General features: G+C 38.5%; 1 protein-coding gene across 2 annotated transcripts in view; it reads right to left on the bottom strand.

The window, feature by feature from the left end:
• Angpt1 (angiopoietin 1) overlaps positions 1 to 27,709 on the bottom strand; it is a 223,679-nt gene that overhangs the window by 55,687 nt on the left and 140,283 nt on the right. Inside the window, exons 3-4 of one of the 2 annotated variants that reach the window (XM_041637603.1) lie at positions 25,815 to 25,936; positions 11,479 to 11,711 (exon numbers count right to left, since the gene is read on the bottom strand). In XM_041637603.1, the coding sequence (XP_041493537.1) occupies positions 11,479 to 11,711; positions 25,815 to 25,936 (355 nt within the window). The remainder of the gene's footprint in view (positions 1 to 11,478; positions 11,712 to 25,814; positions 25,937 to 27,709) is intronic. The other variant, XM_041637604.1, reaches the window with a different exon arrangement.

The raw sequence follows: 27,709 nt of genomic DNA, 5'->3' as shown, positions 1-27,709 counted from the left end.
GTTTTCAATGAAGACCAAAGTGATGTGACCTGTTTTCTTACCATTCCTGTGAACGTCAGTGCTCACCACTGTTTTTCTTCCCCTTACTGTTCACACTGAACTCCTACAGCCCCCTTTCTCTTCCTCTAAGCGCCTTTCCTACTTTTTCCTTGTTGGTTCATTTACACGTCACACACATTTGGATGCACACTGGACTTCCATTCTTGTAGATTTACCCTTACACACTATCTATCGTGACTTCAAAGTACTACAGAGATAATTACAATATAAAAGCATTTCAAACTTCATATCTTTACCATTTCATGCTTCTTATTTCTATTTATCTGTCAGGCTGCTACCTCCGCTTTGATTTACCTTAGGCTAGTCAATCTGCCAAACTCCATTTTCACTTTTTACCCTACTGATCCATTTTCTTCTCCTGTTTATTATCAATGAAAAAATAGTGGCATTACAAATAATAATAATAAAACAATTAGCCCGTGGTTTTATGATTATTCTCTCTACTTCTTGTCTTTTCTTATTAATTAATAAATTCAACACCTATTTATTGATTGAACACTTCCTACATATACAATTTTGTCTAGGTATTAAAGACAAAGACATAAAGACTATAAAAGATCTCCTTAATGATCGCACAGCCCAAGGGCAAAAAGTTCTAGTCTCTCAAGACAGCAGAAAACACAGCTCCCACTGGCACAAGCAAAAAGACAACTTTAGGTAAGGCATGGTCAGGTTTCCAACAGTGAGAGCAGAATGTGTTTCTTTATTGTCTTCATGAGTCACTTTTGTTGTTTCTCTACCTGGTCACAAGATGACTGGCAACGGCCTCTAGGGCTATAGTATTACCGGTGTAAACAGAGTATCAGAAAGAGAAAAGGCAGAACATTGTTATCTTAAAGACATATGTCAAGTGCGTTGGGAGCTTTCAAGGAGAATGCACTCCATCTGCCAAGCAGACTCAGGAAGGCTGCCTCAGAGAGATAACACTTAAAATAATAAAACCTGCAGAACAGCTTAGCCGAGGTAAAGTTTAAGAGCCTGGTGTGTCAGTTCAAAGACTTCCCTCATGCAGATATCAGCAATAAATCTAGAATGTCTTGGGAAAGAGTCATTATTCATTCTTTTCATTTCGCCTTATCTGGACAACCAAATCTTTGTCGTCTAAAGAGAAGAATAGGAACATGAGCAGGTGCACGTCTGTCTGTCACTAGCCAACATTCAGTCAGTAAGCAAATGGATGCTGAGACTAGCAACTGTTGACTGTGGCTTGCTTTTCTCTCCATTTGGTCAACCAATATGAGCCCAGATGGTAGACGAACCACCCAACTGACTTCAGGAAAGGGCCACGAAAGCTGAGCAGAGGGTCACTTCAATTCAGGTGAACCTTCAAGAGAAAACTTCCTGGAATGTGAATTTATTAATTCTTAATCTCAGTTACCCTAGAGAACATAGAGAGCCATTAGCCCTGCTTCCAGAGACAAGACAAAACACTGGTTTCTCTTCCTAGCCACTTCCCAATAGCTTGCTGCAAGAAACCCATGACTCAGGCATTTTTTTTAAGACTCTTATGTGGTGAATGATCCAAGGCTTTTCAAGTTTTGCAAATATTAGATTACACATCGATAAAATTATCTGTCCAAGAAAGAACCTAGTGGAATTTTCCGAGCCAGCATCATTAGGGAGATCATAGCAGTTGGAACTGACCTGAATCTGTGATTCCAACAGGTCACTGAGGTTCAGTGAGCATAAGGAGAAGTAAAAATGGCAAACTTGACACAGGCCAAACATGCTCAACACTTGATTGATTTATTCTGTACTTCCTGGCCAGGTGTGTGGGCATTTTAAGAAAACTCTGCTGTGAAGACATTTCCCAGAAATCTAAATAATTTACAAGGACTTTCAGAAGTAGAACAAGGTCCTTCTTCACATTAACAAGGGAGTGAAAAAAATGAGGTATTTTCAGGTGGTCCACAGTTCAGTCTTTTGTACACAATATAGATATGAAGATGAAAGATACTTCCCAGTGATGTTATAGTATATGCACAAATTTGTAGTTATAAATGTACATGAAAGAGTTTTATTAATTAAATTTTTCATTTATTTTATATTCTGACCACAGTTTCCCCTCTCTACTCTTTTCTTGTTCCTTCCCCCCATCCACCTGTTTCTTTTTGGAAAGAGGGAGTCCTCTCATGGGTGTCAACAAAGCATTGCATATCAAGCTGAGGTAGGACTAAGCTCATCCCTGTGTATTAAGGCTTATCTAGCAACTCAGTATGAGGAAAAGGTTCCCCAAAACCAGCTCAAGCATTAGGGTCAGGCCTTGATCCCACTGCTCGGAGCCCCACAAATAGACCAACCTACACAACTGTCACAGATATGTAGAGGGCTGAGGTTGGTCCCATGCAGGTCCCCTAGCAGTTGGTTCAGAGACAGTGAGTTCCTATGGGACCGTGTTGATTGTTTCTTTGGGTTCCCTTTATACTTAGAAACCATATGGTATTTTTGTCATGTCTAAAGTACACATCCAAAGATAAATATGTGTGGATAGATAGCTTTGTGTGATAAATTTAGCCTACAGAAAATGGGCTATATATATGGATCTATAAGCACACACACACACAAAACACATACATATCTACATTCTATTCTTAAATACTCTTAATCTGAAGTCTGAATTAAGCTAATATTTCTCTTTTTTTCAAAGCTACTGGTCCTCCACATATTCTCCCTGACACTGGCGTAAGGGAAACCAGACCTGAATATAACTTACTTACTACATTGTCATTTCAATTAGTTTATTCTGAAACAATGAACTATTCCGTTCTGAACTTTGTATGTACAGTTTGTATGGAGTGTTTTATTTCATCCTTATAAATACCTTATAAGAAGTTTTTGGGTGTATTACCATGTAAACTCAGAACCAGTGATGCAGTTTAATCTCATTAAAACTTGTAAGGGGCAATGCTCAGTGGTTCCAGTGATGTGAGCCATGGCTGTGGTTGGCCAGTTTCTGGAGTCAAACCAAGCTGAAATGAACCGTTAATAGGACAGCCTACCGAGATGCCCCGTAACTGCTATTCTCAACCTCAGTCACACACAGTTTCTTAGGTAGTTTGACACAGGCCTTAATTCTGAATTAGTACAAGCTTTTCTCATGGAAGCAGGCTGCATAGGGAACTGATAAGAGGCAGACGAGACAGATGTTGACATGAGGATAAAAGGGAGCCACAGGCAACAGAATTGACCATGAGACAGGAATCCCCGTCAGAAATGGGCATCTGTGATGATCCGCAACTTCAAAAGCTAATGGGATTAGGAATTAAGAGGTCCCTGGAGCTGGGCGTAGGGCGGGGATGCAGGTCAGTGGTGGGGAAGCGGTCTTGTGTGCCATGAGGCTCTGGGTTTAACCAGCACTACAGGAGGACCTCTAGTTTCGTGGTACATTTTTTTTTAATATGGAAGAATAATATCACATAGTTCTAGTGTAGTTTGATCAGTATATCTAAGTACATTCTCCAGTGGCCTTCTAATACATAATAACTCATATGTAAAATTTAATTAATATTCATTTTTTTCGGTATGAAAATAAGAGCAGAACAAAAATATTTGAAAATTTAAAATGGAGTTATGGGTTTTTGTTTAATGAAGCAATCAATCATTTCTCATAAACTCTTTTTCTGTGTTTTCTCTTTGGGAACCCTACGGGTAGTTATGAATGCTGTGTGACCCCTGCCATTCGTTCAGAAGGTCACTTCATTAACAAAGATATTTCAGGTTTCATGTGTGTTAATTTCCCATGTAATGGTCTTCAGCCTGGCAGAACTGTATTGATTTTACACAAAAGACTTTCCGGACATGTGGGAAAGCTTAAAAAGACTGGTTTATGCTCTGTCATGAGTGGACAAATAACTGATTTCAGCAAAAAATCCATTAACGGGGGAAAAAAATTCCCCAGGCAGTGCTGGACGCACAGAGAGTCCCTACCAGATGCTTCTGAATTCTCGGACACTGAAAGCCTTCAAGGCTTTAAAGCAGATAAGGGTTGACTGTCCCCATGTGGCTGTCACTTCGCTTTTACATGTATGATAGTGTAAACTTGAATAATGACTGCTCATTCAGTGCCACATGTGGCTCGTTCTGTTCCTGGGACTTCCGAGGGCGTTGGGAGAAGACGGGGAACAATTGGTTCACACTATGAAGAGGGTGGAATGGGCTAGGACACCAGGCAGGCACTTGGCTGTGTGATATTTTACCTGGCAGCCAAGCTGGACCTAAAACTAATGTCCCTGTTTCTGATTTTTCTCCGTATATCACCCTGTACTGCCCTTCAGATGGCGTATCCTATAGCTGCTCCAAGAAACTCAGAAGGGAACACTGAAGTCAGATATGTGGGTCTTGAGGTTTTACTATGGTTGAGATTAGTTGTGCATATGTGTGTCTACAAGTTTAAATATCTGAGCATCCTTCCCTTCACAATTGTGTTTCTACTTAAAACTGAACCCTAAGTTTAAGTTCATGGTTATGCAAGAACTCATTCTAATGTACAATTATAATATTTATATTTAAATATGAGTATAAATCCATATAAATATACAAATTTTAAAAAGTCAGGCATTGATATCACCTTTATAGTTTCAATTTTTTAAGTCCATTATAAAAGTGGGTCACCTCTAATAGGTCCCATATTAATACAATTCAGCATAGATGATCTGGCTTGGAATGTGAATGCCATTGCCATTTCTAGAATTAGAGATGACAGTACTCAAAATAGTAATAATTTTTTAGCCTAAAGTAAATTAAGAATTTATATAAAAAGCCAATGTTTTTATATTTGTTATTTATTACTATTATTGTGTGTATGTGTGTGTGTGTGCAGATGTGCATGCCTGTGTACGCGTGTGTGTGTGTATGTGTGTGTGTTGCATGCACACAATGCCACAGCAGGTGTTGCACAGCTCAGAGGAACACCCTCAGACATTGCTTCTCTCTGTCACTGTGGGATCAGGGGATTGAAGACAGGTAATAAAGATTAAATGTTAAATGCCTCTTCTCAATCGTTCTGTGATACTTTTACAAATTACTAGGATTTTAAAGATACTTTGTAGTTGACTTTTAAAAAAAATCTTATGCTAAAATACATTTGTATGTATTTAAAGTTAGATGTATAGTGTAAAGTGTTTGGGATTTTATTCTTTATCCTCCCTTCTGAAAATGTGCACATTTCAGGACATTTTCACTCTCCAGTTCATAAGATGTATACTTATTTAATTATTGAATGGTGCTGATGGAGTGTGTTTCTCTCAGAGAACTCGTTGGTATCAAGTCCTATGCCTAACTAGCCTTTGCTGACACAGTGCAACCTGGATTCATAAAACAGCTACAGAACTTGACTTGTGTGTGGTTGAGTCCAAGAAACTTAGTTGAGGCTCTATTCAAACTATTTGTGCTTCATAGCCTGAACTAAGCAAGCTGTGGGAGCAAAAGAGAAACAGGAATGGAGCTTTTTCACCATTATGTTGGAACATGAAGGGGACTCTATTTTTTAAGGGCCCTTTCATTGTGGGAATGTCCAGGCCTAGCTGGGACCAGGAGATACCACTTTGCAGATAGTTCATTTTGTGTCTGAAGAAGGAACTAATTCTAAAAAGAACCACAAAATTTCAAATCTCCCCCCAAAAGATGTGGTTTAGAATAGTTCACGGATGAGGTCAGCATGTGTAGTTTTTAATTTTGTTATCACTAGTTCAGCTATCCACTATTCTTCCCCCTCCTTTTTTATAGAAATTGCAACTCTCCAAAAGGCAGATAACGTGCTCCATCTGAAAGAAGAAACACACTATGTCCAAAAGTAAACAGCCACTTTCCCCTTAAGCCACTCGCTCTGCTTTATGAAAGGAAGTGCTAGATAGTGCGGTTCATTTTACGGAAATTGTATATGTTTGACATATAATTTTCTGTCAAGATAAAGCATTTCCCCCCACTAAATGGGAACAAGAGCTCACTATAGTATGCAGCTGATGACTTTGTTTATTTTCCTTTCTCCTTCTACCTAATGTTAAATTGCGCATTACAAGTGGTCAGCAAAACATCAAGTATCTCACTCAATCAATGAAAAAGATATTTCCTATTTTCCCAATATTTATCTGGGTGGCTTTTAAGGACTTTTCATTTCCTCCCAACACTTGCCCTGTTTTTAGAGTCATCCTGAACTCAAGAGACTAGCAGTGCAAGCTACCCCGTCTCTTGCCTGGGTGATCTGCTTCTAGTATTCAACAGATACAAGAGCAACTTCCTTTCAGATGGTAGGATTGTTGTGAGAACAGAGCCAAAGGACTCCGCGGTACCGGGAAGGATGCGAATGATTTGATTCACCTTTTTAAAGAAGGCCAGAAGACTGACAATAATGATCACATGTTCATACCATTGTAATCAGCCTCTGGGAAAGGCACTCTAGCCCAAATAATGCAGAGCACTGAAAAATGTGTCTTATCAGTCATTGCGGCTCCCAGACCATGTGAAAGAATCTTTCCAAAGGGCTCCCATGGGAGATTCCTATAACTTACAATGTGATGTTAAGTCAGGAACTGAATATGTTATTGTGCCCATGTCCTCCGCATTTATTCTTGTTTCCTTTCTCTCCTATGCATTGGCCAGTCCAAAACTTTTACCTATGTCTTAACATTAAAGTTTCTTGAGTGTAGTCTTCAATCTATGCAACTGAGACATGTATGTATATATACATATATGTGTACACATACATATATGCACATGTACATATTTATATATACAAAATGCATTTTTCCATTTGTCTTCTGGGGAGGGGAAATTACTCCTAACTACTCTCCTGCTAATATCTATGCCCTAATTTGCTGGTGTTATTTTTAAAATATGATCTATAAGGAACTCTGAATTTGTATTTCCTGTCTTTTAATTTAATTTTGCACTTAGTATTTTATAAAATGAGCTTATAACCTTAGTAAATAAATTCTCCGAGACTATAAACAAATGCATGCATATGTAACATGGACAATGGAAGGACAAGAAGGAATTCAACAAGTTTTTGTTATCTAAAAACAAAAATAACCAGTATTCTCTGAAAGAGGCTATGTAAAAGAATAGTTGCTACAGAGATACTTTTGAATGAACAGATAAATTCATGAATCACATTGTATTATGGCAGGAGTGCACTCAAAGCTGACTTAAACAATGAGATAGTGAATGTGTCACTTTATGACGAGCCTAAATAGTGGTTCCTCTTTCCATTTTTCTTTTCTTTCCTCCTTTTTTTGTGTCTTTTTGCATTCTTAGCCATCAATTAAATTCTAATTTCCTATTATGATGTGGTTTCTGTTGCTTCCATCGTATGTGGCGATAGCTTAATTACCAGTGCCCAGGGATGACGATAACTGGTGGCTACAGGCAGTGGTCACCATGTTCAATTGTCCTTTCTAAAGCAGCACACACATTGTTTCCATGCCATTGTCACTGTGAACTTTTTAATTCTAGCAATAACTATGATCTGCCAAAAATCGTGAAGCAAGCAGCTCAGCTCTCACGCAGTGATAACACGGAAGGCAATATTTCTCTAGTGGGTAATGTGCCTAAGAATAAATGTGACCAAATGTTTGCAAAGATTACATGAAAATAAATGTGTTATCCGGAAGCTGCAAAAAGTGATTATGGTACAGTTTGAAATGACCGCTGGCCTGTGCTAACATTGCTGCCTGTTGGTGCATTATTCCTGAAAGTACGCTTCTCAGCAATATTTAGGGTAAGTGTTCTAGAACAAAAGCACTATCAAATGGACATGATTATTCTATGGAATGGAAAGACGGGTTAACAGTTTTTGAATCAAAAAACGTTTGGGGAAGTAACACATCTACTCACTGTGTTCCAGACAAACTTTGCCATGGCACATTAATGCATTATCACATAATTTTGATTTCTTTGTGGTAAAACATATAAAATTGATTCCCACCCAAGCTTGAACTATACACTAGACAACGATAAGCTGCACATATTTATGATGTTCCATGGACTCTTTGGGAAAATCTGTGATCCTATTTTAGACATCAGGAAACTGAAGGAGGCTACAAGATGAAGCCCGGATGGCTCTTGGGAGTGAGTCTAGAGCACTGTGTTCAGTTATGCACAAGAAATCCTGCTTGCAGCCAACACTTAATGCTTGTCTAACCAAATTTTTTTTTTTTTTTTTTTTTTGGATTTTTCGAGACAGGGTTTCTCTGTAGCTTTTGGTTCCTGTCCTGAAACTAGCTCTTGTAGACCTGGCTGGCCTCGAACTCACAGAAATCCGCCTGCCTCTGTCTCCCAAGTGCTGGGATTAAAGGCGTGCGCCACCAGCGCCCGGCCTTGTCTAACCAAATTTTATTCCAGAGGAGAGACGAAGGGACTAAAGCTTAGTGCCCGATCTGTGTCGTCAGAACTGTGTGTTTTGCTTTATATCAAACATGTCATTTCATTCTTTCTTTATCCTGGCAAAGGAGGCAAAATTATCCTGCCAGATGTTTTCTACCTGACCATCAGACAGAGAAAACTCACTACCAATGTATTCTTCTTGTATGGCCTTATAGTTGAGATTATTCCCCAAATGACTGAAGTACATTGAAACCAACGGTGATTGTTTTGGTGAGCTGCTCATTATGACACTGTTTGAACTTTCAATATTTATTTTAGGCAATTTAATATCATGTTGTGTTATATCAATTTTGCTTTATTTGTATGCATATAAATTTAAAAGTACAGTTTTATATAATCATCTGATAAACAGTAAGCCTGGATAATAAGTGAATTTGGGGCCATAAAATAAGAAAGATTGGAGATGTGTTTAATTGCTATAATGAAAGCAAAGTTCATCTAGCAACATATTTAATTTAACACTAAGTTATTTACACCTTGAAATTTAAATGCACAGTGACTAAAGACTGTATATGACTCACATGGAAGTAGAAAGATGAAGAGGATTAAAATCTTGATAGAAACCATAGTGAGAGGTCCATCTGTTCTGTACCTCTTTTTTCTTTTTTTTTTGTTTTGTTTTTTAGTTTATTTTTATTATTTATTTATTAAAGATTTCTACCTCCTCCCTGCCACCGCCTCCCATTTCCCTCCCCTCCCCCGATCAAGTCCCCCTCCCTCATCAGCCCGAAGAGCAATCAGGGTTCCCTGCCCTGTGGGAAGTCCAAGGACCACCCACCTCCATCCAGGTCTAGTAAGGTGAGCATCCAAACTGCCTAGGCTGCATCATGAAAAGGAAGGACTATATCTGAAGTGTTAGAGCATCTGAAAATTCAGTCTGTGTTATTATCGCCACTGCCCTTGAGATGTTCTCATCATAGAGCAGATGAAGCCACCTTCCCCGCCCCCTAAGTAGATGCTCAGCATGGCCGGCACCTGTCATATTTGCTATCATAATTTCTCAATAAATGAACAAAGAAGACGTTTGGTTACTGATATTGGAGTCAAAGTTCAAACCACAGCAGAAATTTTAGTTATAATCCCTGCTTCTAATAGCTTGAAGACATGTTTATTAGACAAACACTGGAGGATAAAATTAAATCATGATAAGTAGGCAGACATACAAGCTTTGTGAGAATCCCCAGTGCTGGACATTTCTGAAATCATGTACAAATCACTACCCAACTCCATGTGCTTAAGTCTCGGGATGATAAGAAAAATATGTTTTCAATCTTCCTCCCAATGTATTCATCTCAATATGAGAATAGATAGGTCTCATATTAATGCTTAATTTATAAATACTCACGAGCTCTATTAAAATTCTCTGGCAAAATCCTACCAAGCTTTTCTTCCAGTGGACTCTAGCTCAGGGTTTGGCAAGCCCTGTCTGATTAGCAGGTTTTTTTCTTCCCAATCACATTGCCAAGCACACCCAAATGGAGCTCTCCAGACTCACTGTTTAAAACAAGTTCTTTACAAAATATCTCTGGGGCTTGTTTAGACTATCTAAAGGAGATACAATGTAAGGAAATGGAGTGTAACAGAGAAATGTGAAACATCTCTAAAACAAGATCTCTTCACGTCACATTATCTTGTGTATTCCTATCTCTACATGAAAGAAAAGAATGAAACACAGCTTTTTTTTTTAAATGTAGCACCACGAGTCAAGGACCGGCCACATGTGTACATTGCACACCCACACTGAACCGTGACGTGAGTGGTCACACCAGCCGCAGCGCGATGACTACAATCAGTTTCAGATGGAAGCAGTGCTCACACTGCTCTCCGTTTCCAGACCCATCTCTGCTCACAAGGGCTGACTGCAGGCTAGAACCGCAGGAGATCACCCCAGGCTCCACACTTGAAAGCCCTGTACTGAGCTGCAGGTCAGGGTTCTGCTTACACTGGATTTGTGCAAAAGCACATTCCTTCAGGGATGCTTGGGTGAGAGGAGGACAAGATGTTCAAAAGGGAGAGGAGTTTGCTGCAGGAGTCTGGTGACTTGAATTGGATCTCCAGAATCCATGGAGAATCTCGAAGCAGAGAAGCAACTCCACGAAGTTGTCCCTTGACAGACAATGTCCACTATGGCACACATATGATCGTATTTTTACATACATCAGTCCCACACACAATAAAGAAAGAAGAATTAATGGATGGATATCAATTGGGTGGTGGTGGCAGACACCTTTAATCCCAGCACTCTGGAGGCAGAGGCAGGCAGATCTCTGTGAGGTCGAGCCCAGCCTGGTCTACAGAGCAAGTTCCAGGACTGACTCCATAGCTACTGTCTTGTAAAACAAAACAAAACAAACAAACAAAATGATGGATATCTTCTCAAGGTATATTGACTTGCAGCTGTGTGGCTCCAGATATTCCAGTCATATAAAATTTTAAGTTCCATCGTCACAAAGATCCCTACAGTGAGTAGATGTCCTTGTTAGACCCCTTCACAGGACCAATGATGAGGGATCTTAGTGGATACTGTACAACCATCTTTCCTTACTATAATGCTTATTGGAAACCACTTTCCACCTCTTCACACAGCAGGACTTCCCTTCCCCTCTCTCCTGAAACAAGAAATGCTTAAAATAACTATGAAACAGGAACCGCCACAAAACTCAACCCAGAACTCTGAACTAATTCTTAGTATTGCCTAATTTCTGCTCTATACAGAAGTATCTAACACTATAATGTCAAATATGTAACCATTATAGTATAAGAGTTTTTATCAATGTTAAAAATACCAAAGTTGAAAGATGATTTTTAAAACATTCTTTTAGGAAGACATTGCAACACACAAATTCAAATGTAAAAATAATTGTCCTGACTTAGCGAGCAGTAAAACCTGCCAGCTAAATTTTGGGAATGCTTTTCAGGATGAAGTCCATCTACAGCATTTGCATTGGCACCCATGCAGCACAGAAAACAGTAGCAAACCTTTACTTGTTTGCATGAAACAAAATATTCACAAATCCAAAAGCAGGAAAGAATTCTTACCACCTTCCTTAGTGCACAGGCTGACGAGGTTATGGACTGTGTCCATGAGCTCCAGCTGTTGTCTCTGAAGGACGCTGTTGTTGGTGGTGGCTCTCGTGAGTTGCTTCTCTAACTCCTGGATGATGAATGTTTGCCGCGTAACCAGACTTTGGAGGTTTTCCTTCTCCTCCTTCAAGGTGTCCAATTCTTCTTTGTGTTTTCCCTCCATTTCTAAAATTTTATGTTCTAATAAACTACAAGGAAATGAAAATAAGTCTTAATTCTTACAGTGCTGGAGAAACAATGCTGTAATTTTACTTGTCCTCAGGAGTAAGATTACAAGTTTAAATTATTTATTCTAGGAGTGTGTATGTGTGTGCATGTGTTCATGTGCAGATGTGGGTGTCTGCATGTTCATCTGCACATGCGCATTTGCTTACACATGCCGCGGTGCATGTGCATATTTCAGACAATGGCTTACAAGTGTCAGCCATTGCCTTCCCCTCTGTGGGTTCTGAGGACTGAAGTCAAATCATCAGGCGTGGTAGGCAGTAAGGCCCCTTACTTTACCGGCGGTCTTACTGGCTCATAAAAGTAGTTTTTGTGAGACAAAAATGTATATAGTGTCAACCACGTGAAAAGCACAAATAGAAACCACAGTGAGATTTCTTTTCATCATCGGCAGAATGCCAATCATTAAGAGAATAGCAAGAGCCCCAGTGGCTAGAACACTTACTGCTCTTAAGTAGGGAGGACCTGGGCTCTGTTTTCAGCACCCACATGGCAACTTACAAACACTTGCAATTCTATTTCCAGAAGATCGAAATGCCATTTCTAATGTCCATGGGCCCACTCATGCCCCTAGCTCATGTACACACCCATGCACACATATGCACATAAAATGGATGAATTACGAAAAAGAAAGTGACTTCAAATGCTGACAGAGATGTGGACAAAAGGAAACCTTTCTTGCAAGTAAGAATCTATTGAGGCAGGTTCTGCAGGAACAGAAAGCAACTTAACCAATCCTGTTTTGCAACTCTAGCTTTCTTTTCTTGTGAAGTCGGGCTTCTTGATGAGTTGTGGGGCTATCACAGTTTCTGAAATCACTAGGCAGGCAGTGCAGAAAAGGAAGACTCCATTATGTGAGTACCATAGTCTTACAGAGAAATGTGGGATACTTTGCTCAGCGCTCTTCCAACGACACCCTCCTTGTGCAGTGTGCATGAAAAGCGACAAAGAACGCAGAAGCACTTGGGGATCTGGGCAACTGACTTGAAATAAAAGGCATTTTACACTTTATAGAGTGTCTAATACACTAGTATTCTTGGGGGAAAAGACTTACTCAGTTTTCTTCGTTCTGTTTTCAGACGGTTCCAAGCCGTCCTTAGTTTACAAGGTGCTATTCCAATGCAGCACACCCAGAGTGGGCACTTAATTTACCTTGGAGAAATATAGAGCTGAATCATTCCTATAAGTCTTCAAAAAGAAGACACTAGGGAGTGTTTTAAATTTAATACTTAAATTATACAATCTAGTGTGTTTGAAGAGTCAAACTTTCCAAGTGTTTGCGAGAAGGGGCAAGATGTAACATCTGACCATCTTTACACACAGGAAGAAGTGTAGCAAGAAACACTCAAGGACATTCCAGGTCTTTGCTAACAAATCTGCTCTCCAAAAGAGAGTGTAGCCTCGTATATGGTAGAGGGCTGCTGGGAAGCTGGGCCCACTTGTGAGACCAGCCCAATTTGCAGAAATTGTGGGAGTGAGCCAAGGTTCACATATGCAGGTTCCACACGGATACCCAGTAAGGGACGCCACATTTCTTTCTTGTGTTTCCTTCATTCTACGATATGCCAAGACAGAAAGAATCCTTTGCTTCTCCTGGCCATACAGGGACCTCTATTTGGGAAGGGAAGAGGAGAAATAGTTACGGTCATTTATATTTGTTTAAATCCCTGCTCAGAACTGAAAAAAGTTAGAAAAGGGAGCCAGAGTAAGATGAAAGAAGGGATCTCTAGGGAATAAGTATGATGCAGTGTCTTTTAGTAGTTCCTGCTGTGCCAACAACTTGTTGCTGCTAGAGGGGGAAAAAAGCAGAGGGAGAGAAGGGGATAAAGCATTCATTTTTTTCTATTGTTTGTATTGATTTTAAAAAGTGCCATCCACATCCTACTTAACTGAGGAGTTCTCTGCTGTGGGTGGTGGCGAAGCCTTCCTTTCTGCTTGTAGATTTTTGGCTTTTGATCTGAGAATTAACCACAACCGATGTTCCAGTTCATGTTTAGTTTACTTTTTAGTTACATTTGCTCCTATTTCAGGAGTAGAGCTCTGATTCATGACTGCCGCGACTCTGAGTCGTTAACTTATAAGAAAATCGTGTGTCATATTCACATCAGTAATCGTTTACTACCGGGAAATCTTCAGCATTAACGGCTAAAATGATGATCATGTATATGCAGTTCATGACTTGGAAGCTAAAGAGTCATATGATTCTGGACAAATGTTCTAAGCAAGCGTTGGTATCCCAGAAGTAAAATCAGAGCTGGCCTTCCAGGTTTCCCAATTAACAGACAATATCAGGTTCTAGTTATAAGTCATATTTATTAGTTGCTAAGTGCCAATAACTATGTGGAGTATAAGATGGCAATATTTCTACACCAAGGATTTATTTTTAGACAGCAAGCCTCAGAGAAAAATCATAAGCAGCAAGAAACTTCTGTTTCCAACAGAATTCATTTTTCATACTTTGCGTCAATGTTTTCCACTTCTGTGTCTGATGTGTCTCTATAGGAAGAGCACTGGGAGAGAGGCTGCGGCTCCACTAGAGAAGTCAGTCAATGACATTGGGAGCTTTTTTTTTTTTTTTTTTTTTTTTTTTTGCTTTGTTTTCAGCACAATTTGGAAAGCTATGAGAGTAAATAGAAGATGAAGGGGATCCTTAATCCAAAGAAAACAATCTTGGGTGTCGGTTTGTAGAAGAGAAGTGGTTTCCTTTGTTAAGGGAATAGACATTATCATATTGGAAAGAACATTAATTTTCATTACCCACTAAACAGGTGTTAATCTACCATGACTTCCAGGTTTCAAGTGGCATCAGCCCAGACTGTCACTTTAGAGGAGATATTCAGGAAGAAAAAGAAGCATCCATCATCAGGATGCAAGAAGACACTGATCATAGATATCTCAAAGGACCGGGAAACCAAAGCAGCAACGCTCTGGCTGCAATACTGGAACCCTGATATACGGAATAGATACAGTTTCCAAGAAAGTGTTTCCTACCAGGATACTTAGGTCTCTCTTAGTAGCCCGCTTAGTCCAGTTATTTTCTAGTACGATTATAACTAATCTTTTACATGTGTGATATCCCTTAGACTCTTTCAGAATGGCCATCTCTTCCTGACCCTTCTGTCTGCTTTGATGGGACTCATCCTCTTTTTCATCTACTCTTAACGTATGGTTTCCAAAAGACTTTTCTCTTTGGCTCTTTGTGCACTTTCAAATTCAACCTTTTTGCCCCATTTATTTCAAATGGTTTGAATCTAAGATTCACTTTCCAAAAAGGTATATACAGTCTGTAGCTATTAACACATGTGTAATATAATATTAGAGTTACATAACACTCAAGAAAATCCCTATCTCCTTTTATTCTTTTTCTTAAAAATTTATTTTTATGCTTCTTCTAGGTGTAAGGGTGTTTTGTCTGCATGTATGTCTGTGTACTATAACATGCAGCATTCAGAAAAACCAGAAGAGAGAATCAGATTCTCTGAACCCTGAGTTATGAGTTTGAGCTGCCATGTGGGTTCTGGGAACTGAACCTGTGCAAAAGGTTGTGAAATAGAAACAACTAATCTTCTCTTCAGTCTTTCTTTTGATTCTTATAGCATTAGAGTTGATTTCAATGAAACTGATTTCCAAGCCCTAGAATATATATAGCAATCTCTACTTCTTATCTAAAACCTTACAAAGTACATTAAGTGCTGGAACCAGGGCTTACAGAACATGTTCTCAGTTGCTTTATGTTTGAAAGCTGCACAGATTCCCCACTGCTATGAAACTGGCCCCCGAATACAACCATCCATCGATGCAGTGTAATTCAGCCTTTACCTATGTGATGGCTTGATTAAGAGATGATCCCCCACGAATGTGGGTCTATACTTAATCCTCATGAGGGGTGCTATTTGGGTAGGTTTGGGAGATGTGGCCTTGCTGGAGGAAGTATATCACTAGGGGGAGGTTTTTCGGTTTCTAAGCCACAAACCATTCCCAGTTCTCTCCCTTTCTACTTCATGTTTACAGTTCAAGAGGTGAGCCCTCAGTATTAATCCTGTTGCCATATCTTCACTGCATCATCATGACCTCAAACCCTCCAGAACCATAAGAACATGGTATTTAATTACAGAAATAAAAAAGTGGCTACTATAACCACTATTTGCATTATTTACATCACACCATTAATTAAGCCATCACCAGAAACATCTCTGCAACATGTGCTCTTCGTCATCTGATTGGTTTGGGAGCTTGAGAGGCACAATATTTTAACTTACCCATTTTTCCCATTTGTAAGGGAAATCTTTTTTAAAAGTCACAACTAAGATTTTGTTTTTAAAGATTTATTTTATTTATTTATTTGTGTGTGTGTGTGTGTGTGTGTGTGTCTGTCTGTCTGTCTGTCTGTCTGTTGGCAAGTGTGCCGATAGAGGAAGGCCTGAGGCATCAGATCCCTGTGCAATTACAAGGAAATATCAGCTACCCAACATGAATACTAAGAACTGAACTCAAGTCATTTGAAAAAGTAATCAGTGAGCCACATTCCCAGTGCCAAGGGGTTCTTAATTATAGCTCTACCTTTAAATGTCTGCCATCCAATTTAATCTTTCTATCCAATACATTGATTACATTCCATCTGGTCCCTGAATCCTTCTATAGATTTTCTGTCATTCCTCCTAATCAGAAAAAGTCCAAAGAGTCTTTCTCCATCTGGCCTGGAGTCCATTAGATAAGATAGTCAAATCTTGGGACATTAGAGCCTAAAACAGAATTTTTAAAAAGTTGTTGATTTCTTTGATGATAACTTTTAACAAGTTTAACTGGGGGTTAAGCTCATAACAAAGCACGGGATGCTGACTCCAAACATCAGTGCCTGGGGTTTTGTTTCAGAGTTTATTAAACAGAAAGAGAACTCCACTGTCAAACTTTGGAAGATTCAGATGAGATAAACCCTTTTTCTTGGGATGCTTCTTTTGAGCTTAGTGTTCCATAGGGCAAGTTTACCAACTGTGTACTCAGCCTTATACACACTGAGCTGCAAATTCCAAAACAGAGTTTCTCACAGGATTCTCAGTACTTCCTGTTTCCCATCTCTCTGGGAGCACTTTGAGAAGAGACATGCATAGGAGTTTGGCACTTAACTTCTAGTTTGAGGCAGAGGTGCAGTCTAATGAAGAATAAAATAAACAAAAATAATTGAGGTCTTGAACTTCAGTAAAAGCTCATGAAAGAGTATACATAATTTGAACATTCTGGTTGATTTGCCTGCCCTGCACACACCCTCCTTTTCTACAATATATCTTCCTGGAAATATTTAAAACCATCGGATACATCTTGAAACTTTCACATAAATGCTCTCCCTTTCAAATTGTTTCCCACAATAGAATTCTTAACATAGCAGCCAATGGATGCCTAGTGGTGAGAGCTGCCTATACTGTGTGTAAATATAGCTCTTGACACAAGGAAGGGATGTTGAAAATATAGAAACGGCCTCATTTTTATCTGTCTGAACTTATTTACAAACGCTTTAATTATTTCCTTGTTTGTAGCATGCACTGTGTCACCATATGGTATAAATATGGGCATGAAAGGAACGACTTTTTTTCTAGATTAAATTTATAATTTGCTACTAAATTAAATACTAAATTCTCTTTCAAAATATGGTCACGTTTGTTTGGCAACTCAAATTTGGGGCAGAATTATAAATACTATAAGGTCAGCATCAGACAGCAAACATTTCAAAGCTTGAGGAAATAAGAATAAGCTAAATATATTGTAGAAGCCAGAAATAAGGAAGAAAAAAGGCTGATACATTGTGTGACCTAAAAGAATGTAATAGAGATATTAGAAAATAAATGTTTAACTACATAAAACATTTTCAGTACATATAACAGAATTTATATGCCAGGAAGAATTCATGTGAGTTAGGAAAACAAAGACAAGTGATGTAATCAAATGAAAACATGGGCAATCTAGTCACAGAAGAAATACAAATAGCTTATAAGCACGATGAGCTGATACCCTAGTAAGCATAGCAGGAATATTTTGGAAAATTGGAGCACACACACACACACACACACACACACACACACTTGGGGGAATAGAAAATTCAAAGTAGTTGTCAACATTTTACAAAATTTTAAACAATGAAGATATATCTAATGAATAATATTTTATTAGTATAAATGCAAATATATGTTGGGCATAGTTGCATCTCTGACACCCACACTTGGGAAGCTGAAGCAGGAGTGTATTGTGGCAAATTCAAAGCTAGTCTTTGCTTCACAGCTGGCTTGGGCCAATTAATGAGATCCTGTCTCAACAAAGTAAAACAAACCAAGAGAAAAATATATAGCAAAAAATGAATAAAGAGAACTGTAAAATATGGTGCATTAAAAATGAGTGGGTGCTCGTTCTTCAGAAAAAGGAGTTATGACCATACAATTACACATGTATTAATGTAAGATATTTATGGCATATTTTATGAAATAATAGGAATAATCCTAAACTTAAAATAATATCTAAAATATATGTGCATAACATATAAATATGTCCATATGTATAGTTGTATGCCAGAATGTGTTTGTGTCAACATTCTAAAGGTTTATATATCTGTATAAAACTATGTACAGTACATACTCATGATCACATTGATAGTGAACTTTTAGAAAGTATAGATGAATAAGAACCAATCTGTTTAGCAATTGCTGCAAAGGCATGATGAAAGGAAAGGTGGTGATGTGGAAACAGGCCAACTTTAATTGCATGTACTCATATTTAATTTGTGGTCTGCCTTACTTTTTTAAAATTTTTCAAGGAATGAACTAGCTAGAAGTCTATAGATAATGGATTCTGTCCACCCTGTTAAGAAGTTTAAAAGTTGAACTGAATTAGTGAACCTTGGAGTGTAGATTAAGAGCCTTGGCTGCTATTCCATTGGACACTTAGATGCGCATAATTGTGATGTGAGCATTATGGTTTAATAATATTAATAACAGTGAAAAATTTCAGCATTTAGTACAAATCATATGATTTGTGTTTTTCCACTGAAATTATTTTTGTTATGGGTATATTAGTCATGTTATGGATGTGTGTGTACGTGTGTGTGTGCACAGGTGTGAATAAGTGGCATTTTAGGGGCTAGCATTACTGGTGTGATATTGGCCATGTATTCATTTAACATTTGAAAAGTATTTAAAACTCTTTATAGTATGTGAGGGGAATTGGGCCTGGTAGTAGAATGATAAATCATAAAATTCAGACCCTATACCAGGAGATTACTTCTTAATGCTCTACATTCTGCACATATACAAAACACATATGTCATGGAATGGGTCGAATAACTGTAGAGAGTAGGTATTATGTAGATTGTAATGAGGAAACTTCCCTCACTGAGTTAGAGAATGGCTCCTGGAGCCAAAGCAGTATGTGTAGGGAGTTTTCAAGAATGAACAGGAGTTTGCCTACCAAAAAGGAATGTCAACCATGCTAGACAATTCAAGCATCAAATTAGTATAGAATAACATCATGCGGTAATGTGGGATACATCTAACATAATTGAACACAGCTATGCCTGCCAGGTACTGTCCTTTGTGTTTTATATACATTCATACAGCATTAATCTTCATGTCAACTTCAAACAGTATTATCATCATCATCTCTATGTTCAACATTAGCCGACAAGCCACAGAGTCTCATGAACTTGCCTAGAGTCACACAAAAAGTACACGATAGAGCTAGTTACAGTAAGAATAGAGGAAAGTGAAACGCAGTCAGTCTGGTCTCAGAATGTCTGCTGGTAGCTTCTAAACTAAAACCAGTAGGGGAAAATGCTGCAGAATGATTGTAGTAACAGCCAGGCACTGTGTTCTGTACTAAAGAACTTGAACTTCTTTTGATCTGCTATAATAGTCAACGGGTAGAAGAACCTTAGAAAAAAAAAGATTGGAATTTCAAAAAAATAATGATTTTGTCCATAACCTGAGTAGGTCATGCTGGCACAAAGCTAAGGATACCAAAGTCGCTGTAGGGGAACAGTTGAGAATTGATGAGAGTCCAACCTAAATATACTCAACTGATAAAGCTAGAAAGGACCAGATATGTTTGAAAAATACTTCAGTGGTGAAAATCATCAAGGTCGGCAAAGTGTAAAGGATGCAGAGAAAGGGAAGGATTAATACGGTTCTCAGATTCCTTGTTGACTCAGAACTCTCCATTACTCTCTGCTCCTGAGGCTGTTAAAACTGAGAAGAAAGGACATGGGTCTGCCATTCAGTTCACAATGTAAGAAACTTGACCTGGAAGATAAAGGTAATTCTTTCCCCAATTCTAGTTATAACGAATAGGGTACCATATAGACATTGGATGTTTCTTTTCCTGCTACTGGAGACAGAGTGAGGGATTTGTGCAATCTAGCACTCTGCTACTGAGCATCATGCTTGGCCCTGAGTACTTGACCTCTTAAGATACTTGTCCTTGGTAAATACCATACACAGCTAATGCATTTAAATCCACTCTAATATCTAGTGTTAGAATTTAGCTCATCTTCCCGTTAGTAACTTTAAAGGCCTTATCAAAAAGGGGATAGCTCCAATTAGAAGGCTTTTTATTTCCTCCGAAACACTATTAAAACATCAATATTTCTTTAGTAACTCATTAGTGAGACAGAACTTAGGATCCTGCAATTGCATCAGATTCAATCACTTAAAAATAATTATCTTAATGATTTCTCATAGCTTCAGCTGGGAGATAGCTAAGACATCAACTAAGTTCAGTAAATTCCCAGTGTAAACTAAATAGTTTATGTGTCCTGTTCCAACACTGGAAGGACTAATTAATAGTCTTTGCCTTGGTAGGTCAAAATCAACCAGCCTAGTCTTTTCTTCAATTTTATGTCTGTTTGTTCTAAACCAATCACTTGATGACCACTCCAGTTACACCCTAGGCTGCATCATGCTGGAAAATCTTTCTTATAGTAATTATCACAGAAAATCACCCTGGAAACACTGTGAGCTTGGCTAGGTACTAGCTCTTTAGTCATGGACCAGTTATTTGAACTCTGTAAGGTTCAGCCTTTTAGTTATGATGTGGAAAGAGCAGGTTCTTTAGAAGACTCCTTGGAGGCGTGGCAACAGTGAATGGCCTGATCTGATTCAGATGTTTACGTTGTTAGAAGGCAGCAAGGCGGCAGCTGGAAAGGCATTAGAATAGCCATCAAGCGTCTAGTCCCACGTGACTCTGAAGTGTCTTAATGACAGTATCCCTTGTCTTTAATCAGTACATTCAACACAACTGTCAAGAAAGCCTGAATTGCCACACCTTTGTGTAAATGTGTTAATGTTTTCCTTTCAGGTATACTCCATTGTGAGAGAGAAATTTCTTCTACAATATTCTTCTGCCTACTTGTGTTCTCCATTTGGAAAACAGTCAAGTCCAATATATGGCCTTGAAACCTAGCTAGGAGACCCCTGCTTCAGAGGCAGCCTCCAGGACAGCTATGAATGAGCATGAAAACAGCAATCATAAACTGACTCAAAACTTGTAACTCTTTTGAACAACTCAATGTTGTTGTCCTTGAATGTAGAACTTTGTAGATGTCAATGTGGTGTTGCAATTCAAAAGATGGGACCTGCCTAGTGGAGGGAGGCCCACTTGGGTAGTTGAATAAAATTTCATTGATGTATATTCTCCTACACACCTTTTTTTTTAACAAACAAACAACAACAACAAAAAAAAAAAAAAACAGGGTTTCTCTGTGTAACAGTTTGGGGATCCTGGAATTCACTTTCTAGACCAAGTGGCTCTTGAACTCACTGAGCTCCACCTGATTCTGCCTGTGTAGTGCTGGGATTAAAGCATGTACTACCTCTGCCCTTCTTTTCTTCTTTTCTTTCTCTATTGTTTCCCCTTAGACGGGGTCTCACTCTGTAACACTACAGCTGCAGCCTATCTATCCGAGAATTCATCATGTGGACCAGACTGACCTCAAAGTCATAGAGTCCACCTAATTCTGCCTCTCCAGTCCTGGCACTAGAGACACTTGCCACCACACCCACCTTCTTTTCCCTCATTTTTGATCAGAAGAAATGGATAATATTAGAAGAATATCACAAAATTTGGCACATAACATACCTCATTGCATGGTCATCCTAACCCTATCACACGCAAAGCCTAATAGATTTCCATTTGTTTGGGTTTTTAATTGTGTATTTTAAACATAGAGATGGGATGCCAAGTCTCCTCTAAGTGATTTTTTTAATACCATGTTTTAAAATTAGGATGGTATTCCACCAACAAAAACAAAATTTCCTAAAGAAAGCAGACTGGCAGATTCTCAGTCACCTCTGTGAGACTTCTGGGAAAACAAACAGTGAAGCTATCCTATTCCTGCTTTGTGCTTTGGGGTATTTAGGGGATGAAAAAGTGAATCCAATGAGGCTCCAAATCCATACTCAGCCCTGAAAGCGCTATGCTTAATTTTTCAGGATGTAAGTCAGCAAGACCTCTCAGCATGTGTGTGTAGTATAATCCTAACTATAAAACATGATTTTTTTTTTCTCAGCCAAAGAGGTGGGAGATACTCCTGAGGCCAGCTCACCGACTTGGCAGCAAAGGCAGGGATCTTTCTCAAAGCTGCTAAGTCACACACCCAGACACAACTCCTGACATTCCTAGGGGAGGAAGCAGAGTTTAATTTAGATAATCCCCTCTGGAAAGTGTATTGGCTGATTCAAACCAGACCTAGCTGACTGGGGCATGCTGTTCTTACATTTCAGAGATGCCTCCTTGTAGAAATAGCTTCTTGCTGTATCTGGGGGATTAAGATCCACATAAAGAATAGGTAGGTATAATCAATTAACTATTTATAAAAGCGTAAACATTAGACTCTGACCTCTTCTCTGCTTTCTTGGGAGGACACTGTCTTTGCTGTTTTAGATAGTGCTTGGCAGCTTGCCTCCCCTTCCACTGATCATATGAAAACAAACAACAATAAATAGAGTGGGGAAATATGCTATGTATCACGAAAGGATATTTTTGGTTTGTTTGAAGAAAATCACTTCTTGAAAATGGGGCAGACAAGGATACGTGACCTAAAAGTAGCTGTTTGGCTCACACGACATTGCGTGAGCTGGAAGTTCAGCAGGAAGACAGATAGATAGCTGCAAGAAGAAAGAAGACAGCCATGTGGGAAGCTGAATCCACTAGAAAAATGCCCTCATGGATCACCCTCGGATGCTCCAGAATGACAAAGAAACAGGTGTCTAGCAGGAGTATGAATTACATGGAAATTTCTATCAGCATGAATATAGAAATATATATTAAATTAATATCCAAGAGACTCAACTAACTTAACTCTTCTCAAAATGCCTGTATTGCAAGAAAAAGGGAATTGCCATGATCCTAAAATTCTATCATTAGCAGTAAATGACATAAGTTAAATGTAGAAGAACACCTCACTTTTATACAACAATTAAAATTTGATGAGAGGAAAAGTCAGAAGTGTCAAATTGGATTTCCAAGAGGCTGGTCCACAAGGAGAAGCCCTTTACACTTGTGCCAGTTTAGAGTTCCTGTCGAAAAGCAGCCTGACTCATTTTTACTAATAACAGCAAAAGGGAGTTTTTTTTTTATCAGTTTGCCCATGGAGTATAATTCCAGCCACATAGGATGCAGGCAACTCTTCTGAGGGCCAGCTCCCAGTCTTGTGGGTGTAAGTCCCTATCATAACAATAGCCAGACACAGCAGGAAACATCCTTATGTGGGAAGCAAAGCTTAGTTTATATTACCCTCTCCTTCTTCCAGAAATGTGTTAGGATGGTGCTGCCCATTTAGGGTCGATCTTCCCTCCTTAAAATTCTCTGGAAACTCCCTCACAGATAGCTTAGAGGCATTTCTTCTAGATGATTCTAACCCCATTGAGTTATGAGAATTAATAATCACCCCCAGGTTAGACCTGCTTCTTTTGGCCAGTTCACCCCAGAGCTACAACAGGGCTTTACCTCATCCTCACACTTTGTAAAGAGCCCATGGCAAGCATCCTTGGGTTGCTAAAGGAATGACCTCTGTTTAAGCCAAGTGGACATAAAGTTTTAACTAATCAAGTAACTAATGCGATATTTTATCATTTCTTTCCTACTTCACTTGTTTTTATAAAGGATTTTTTCATTTCCCACTTCTGATAGAGATTTTTACCACCGTCTCATCATCTTTATGGTGATAGGCTCTGCAAAATGTGTTTATGAAAATACTACTTAGAGGGCTGGAGAGATGGCTCAGTGGTTAAGAGCATTGCCTGCTCTTCCAAAGGTCCTGAGTTCAATTCCCAGCATCCACATGGTGGCTTACAACCATCTGTAAAGAGGTCTGGCGCCCTCTTCTGGCCTTCAGGCATACAGACAGAATATTGTATACATAATAAATAAATAAATATTAAAAAAAAAAAAAAAAAAAAAAAAAAAAAAAAAAAAGAAAATACTACTTAGAAAATATTCGGTCTTCTCTGTGGGTTGGGATGGCTATTTTACTTTTTCCCTTGTGTATTTTTCTCTCTTTTCTAAAAAACTTTGAGCTAGTTTTATAATTCTGAAAACAAACAATAATTCAAAAAAAAAAAACAATGTAACCTTTCAATTGCTCCTGCATATTAAAAATTCCTGGACAGAAATCCTGAAATTTATTATTATAAGTGGGGTTCGCTTCAGCAAGAAAATTAAGGCATTTGGTGGTGACCCTAAATTGGTTGTGACTGCAGTAAAGTATACCTGTTACACGCATACATATTTCTGGTTATTGTGTAACTGTGCTGGGATAAATAGTAGTTTGCAGGAGAATTTTCAATTTCAGAACATTTCATCAAACAGCCAGTTCAGGGTCATGTTCTGTCAAGTTTATTTATAGTTAAATAATGTATCCCATATCACCCTACAAGAATAAATAAATGTAACATTTGGTAATATAAGTCATCATGCATGAGTGACCCTTGCAGATGCTATATCAACAGTCAGATTTCTTTTATTCATGCAAGAGTTTGATTGTAATTGTTGGCATTGATGTCTATTTTTTGCTTGAGGTTGGGTAAGTCTTTAGGCCTAGATCATGTGAAGTCCTGTGTGAGGGGGAAAATGAGAGAACTATCAAAAAAGCAACCTGGATTGCACTCCTAGTTCTGTCTTTAGCAAGGTGTGTGGCCCTGGATAGGCTGCTCACTTGGTGTGAGTCTCTGGTTCTTTTGCAAGGTAGGATGGCTCCCAGTCCTGTCAGAGGCTCCCCTGCCTTGGAGCCTCGCTGCAGCAGACAGTGGTATCCAACTACTTCCTACCAGGACAGAGGTCTTTAACTGAACACAGGGGATAAGAGCTGAAACATCTTCAAGATAACCAAATATTCAGGAGAAAATGCAATGAAAGAGAAGATACTTATTCCTCAGGAGTTGGTGTTCTACTCAGACTACCCACAGTTAATATTAATGACTTTTAAATGAGTTACTGTTTCATTGATCCACCTTTCAACATCTTAAAGTGGAATTCAATGACCTGTTAAGCCTCCAACCTGACTGAACACTACCCTAGGTTAATATCTGTAAGTCAATTAGGTAAATTTATTCTGTCCAGAATAAATGACTTTAAGTGCAATAAATTCCTTCCTACTTATTTTATAGGCAAGTATTTTTTTTAGAAGTACAAGCTGTCTGAATTTAACCTTATTGTAATCCACAAAGATTCTCGGGAGTAGAACGAGAGACAACTAAACAATGGTTCAAGAGGCTCTGCTATTCTTTTCTCTAGACTTACAAATTTGATGCTGCTAAGAAACTGTCAATCTATTTTGCCAAAATATCAAATAATTTTTGTATACATAGTGTTGTTTGAACAGTTGCTCATTGCAGCAACTGAGGACCAAGCACCTCAAGAATTAAAGTAGGACATAGGCCTCCTTGTTGAGACACTGATTACTTTTGTGCCTTCCTCCTCTCTTGTGACTTCGTTTTTTTAAATATCCACAACATTAAATATTCAGTTACCAATGAGATGGAGGATATAAAGAAGCATACATAAAAGCACTTTCAGGATACCAAAATCCTTACCTGTTTTTCTCATGAATCTTCAGAATTTCATTTGTCTGTTGGAGAAGTTGCTTCTCTAGTTTGTATGTTGATAATGAATTCTCCAGTAGTTGTATTTCAAGTCGTGATGTTTGATTTAGTACCTTGAAACAGTTTTTAAAAAGCAAATTTCAATCACAAAGAAAGTAGCAGGAAAAACAATGAACATTTTAAAGATCATTTTTTCTCTTAATGTTTTTCAGAAAGACTTAAGCAGGTGGTATCCAATCTATCAAACAGTGCACAATAAGCTGAGATTGGAGTCCGAGGTGAATTAGGCTCATTTGTTTACTCTAATTTTGATACCCATACATTCTAAGATATTATATTATGCTCATATATTTTATCTCCAAATTTTATAAGCACAAAATGGATTGCTAATCCAATGTCTTGATATTATAGATCATTTAGAATAATTAGGAGATGTATAGAATACAACTACTCAGACCTATTGCCTTATTGAATTGGAAATACAAACAACTCTTGAGATAGTTGGGAGTGGCGTCTGACGACACATTTATTGGCTGGCTATTGTGTCATGGGGTTAACCAAAGAGAACCTCCATATATTATCTCACTTCCTTGTCAGTATCATCTGTTGGCCATATCATTTTATGAACGAGAACACTGGAGTTCAGAGTCGTACACATTCACACAGGAACCAAGTCAAGATCTGAGTTTTTAACCAGAGACATTGAGCCTACGTGATAAAAGGAATCTGAAAATATTTATTCTTTTCAATATCAGGATTCAGATCCACAGTCCTGCTCTAAGAGTTTCAGTGCTCGAGTGCTCATCCCCCTTTGGGCAGGGGTAAAGCTGGGATCTAGCCAAACCCCTGGAAGATGCCCTGAAGTGCTTGAGCTGAGCTATGGCTGCAGGAACTGCCATGCAATGGGGCTCTGTGTTTGTAGTAGTAAGACAGAGAAGGAGCTAAGAGAGAGGAGAGAGGAGAGAGGCCAGTGCCTCGGATGCAAAATCTAAAGAAAGGCTCTTTCCTTCCTAGTCTATCAAGCTAAAGTATACGTTATTTTTTTGTACATATTATTTCTGAGTAGAACGTTTTTTTAAATTCTAACACATCCCATAAGCATTAGATATGATTATTATTGACTTCAAATCCATATCTGTGAAAACTTAATATATAAAAGAGTAATAGCAAGTTAACTATTTTAAAGTATAAATGCCTCATCTTAGCATTTTCTCCTCCCTCCTCATTGCCTCATTCCTTGTTAGACTAGGAACAGGGTAAGGTGAGGAAAACCAACTGAATTAGACCCTTTCAACAACTATATTTACTTTAAAATTACTTTTCTGTTACACGGGGGTTTTAAAAACTTTTTAAATAATGCATTTTTCCAGACACATATGAATTCAGTGGTTGTGACAACACACCCCACTTTCACAGCTCAAGACAAAGACCCAGCACAGAGGCTGAAATATAGCTATGAAACTATGTATTAGCTATTGGCATTGGATGACTGTTGGGAGAGCAAATTTTCTTGAATGATGTGAGTCTGGTCCGTGGACACACTCAAGGCAGGCCCTACTCCCAGAGTAGCAATGCGATGCAAAAATGGTCTCAAGGTGGGAAAGGAAAGCAAATTGAAAGCTGGAGACTAGTGAGGGGAGAATGGAAATGGAACAGTGGGGGAGGGTGAATATGACCCAAGTATGCTGTATGAAATTCTCAGAGAAATAATACAAATATTATTTTAAAAAGGTATTCCTTGTTACTTTATTTAAAGTTAGAAGTATTTCAAAAGCAAAAGTTAAAACCAAGGTTACATTCATCAATATTTTTACTTTTTTAAAAAAATATTTTTTTTTATTCATTCTTCATATCAAGCACAGTTTCCCCTGCCCTCCTCCACCTCT

This window comes from Microtus oregoni, unplaced genomic scaffold, assembly GCF_018167655.1.
Source record: "Microtus oregoni isolate MIOR12 unplaced genomic scaffold, Mior012 000053F_ref0000044, whole genome shotgun sequence".
Classification (NCBI taxonomy): Eukaryota; Metazoa; Chordata; class Mammalia; order Rodentia; family Cricetidae; genus Microtus; species Microtus oregoni.
The sequence above is the reverse complement of the archived record's forward strand: the minus strand, read 5'-3'. Positions and strand labels throughout refer to the sequence as shown.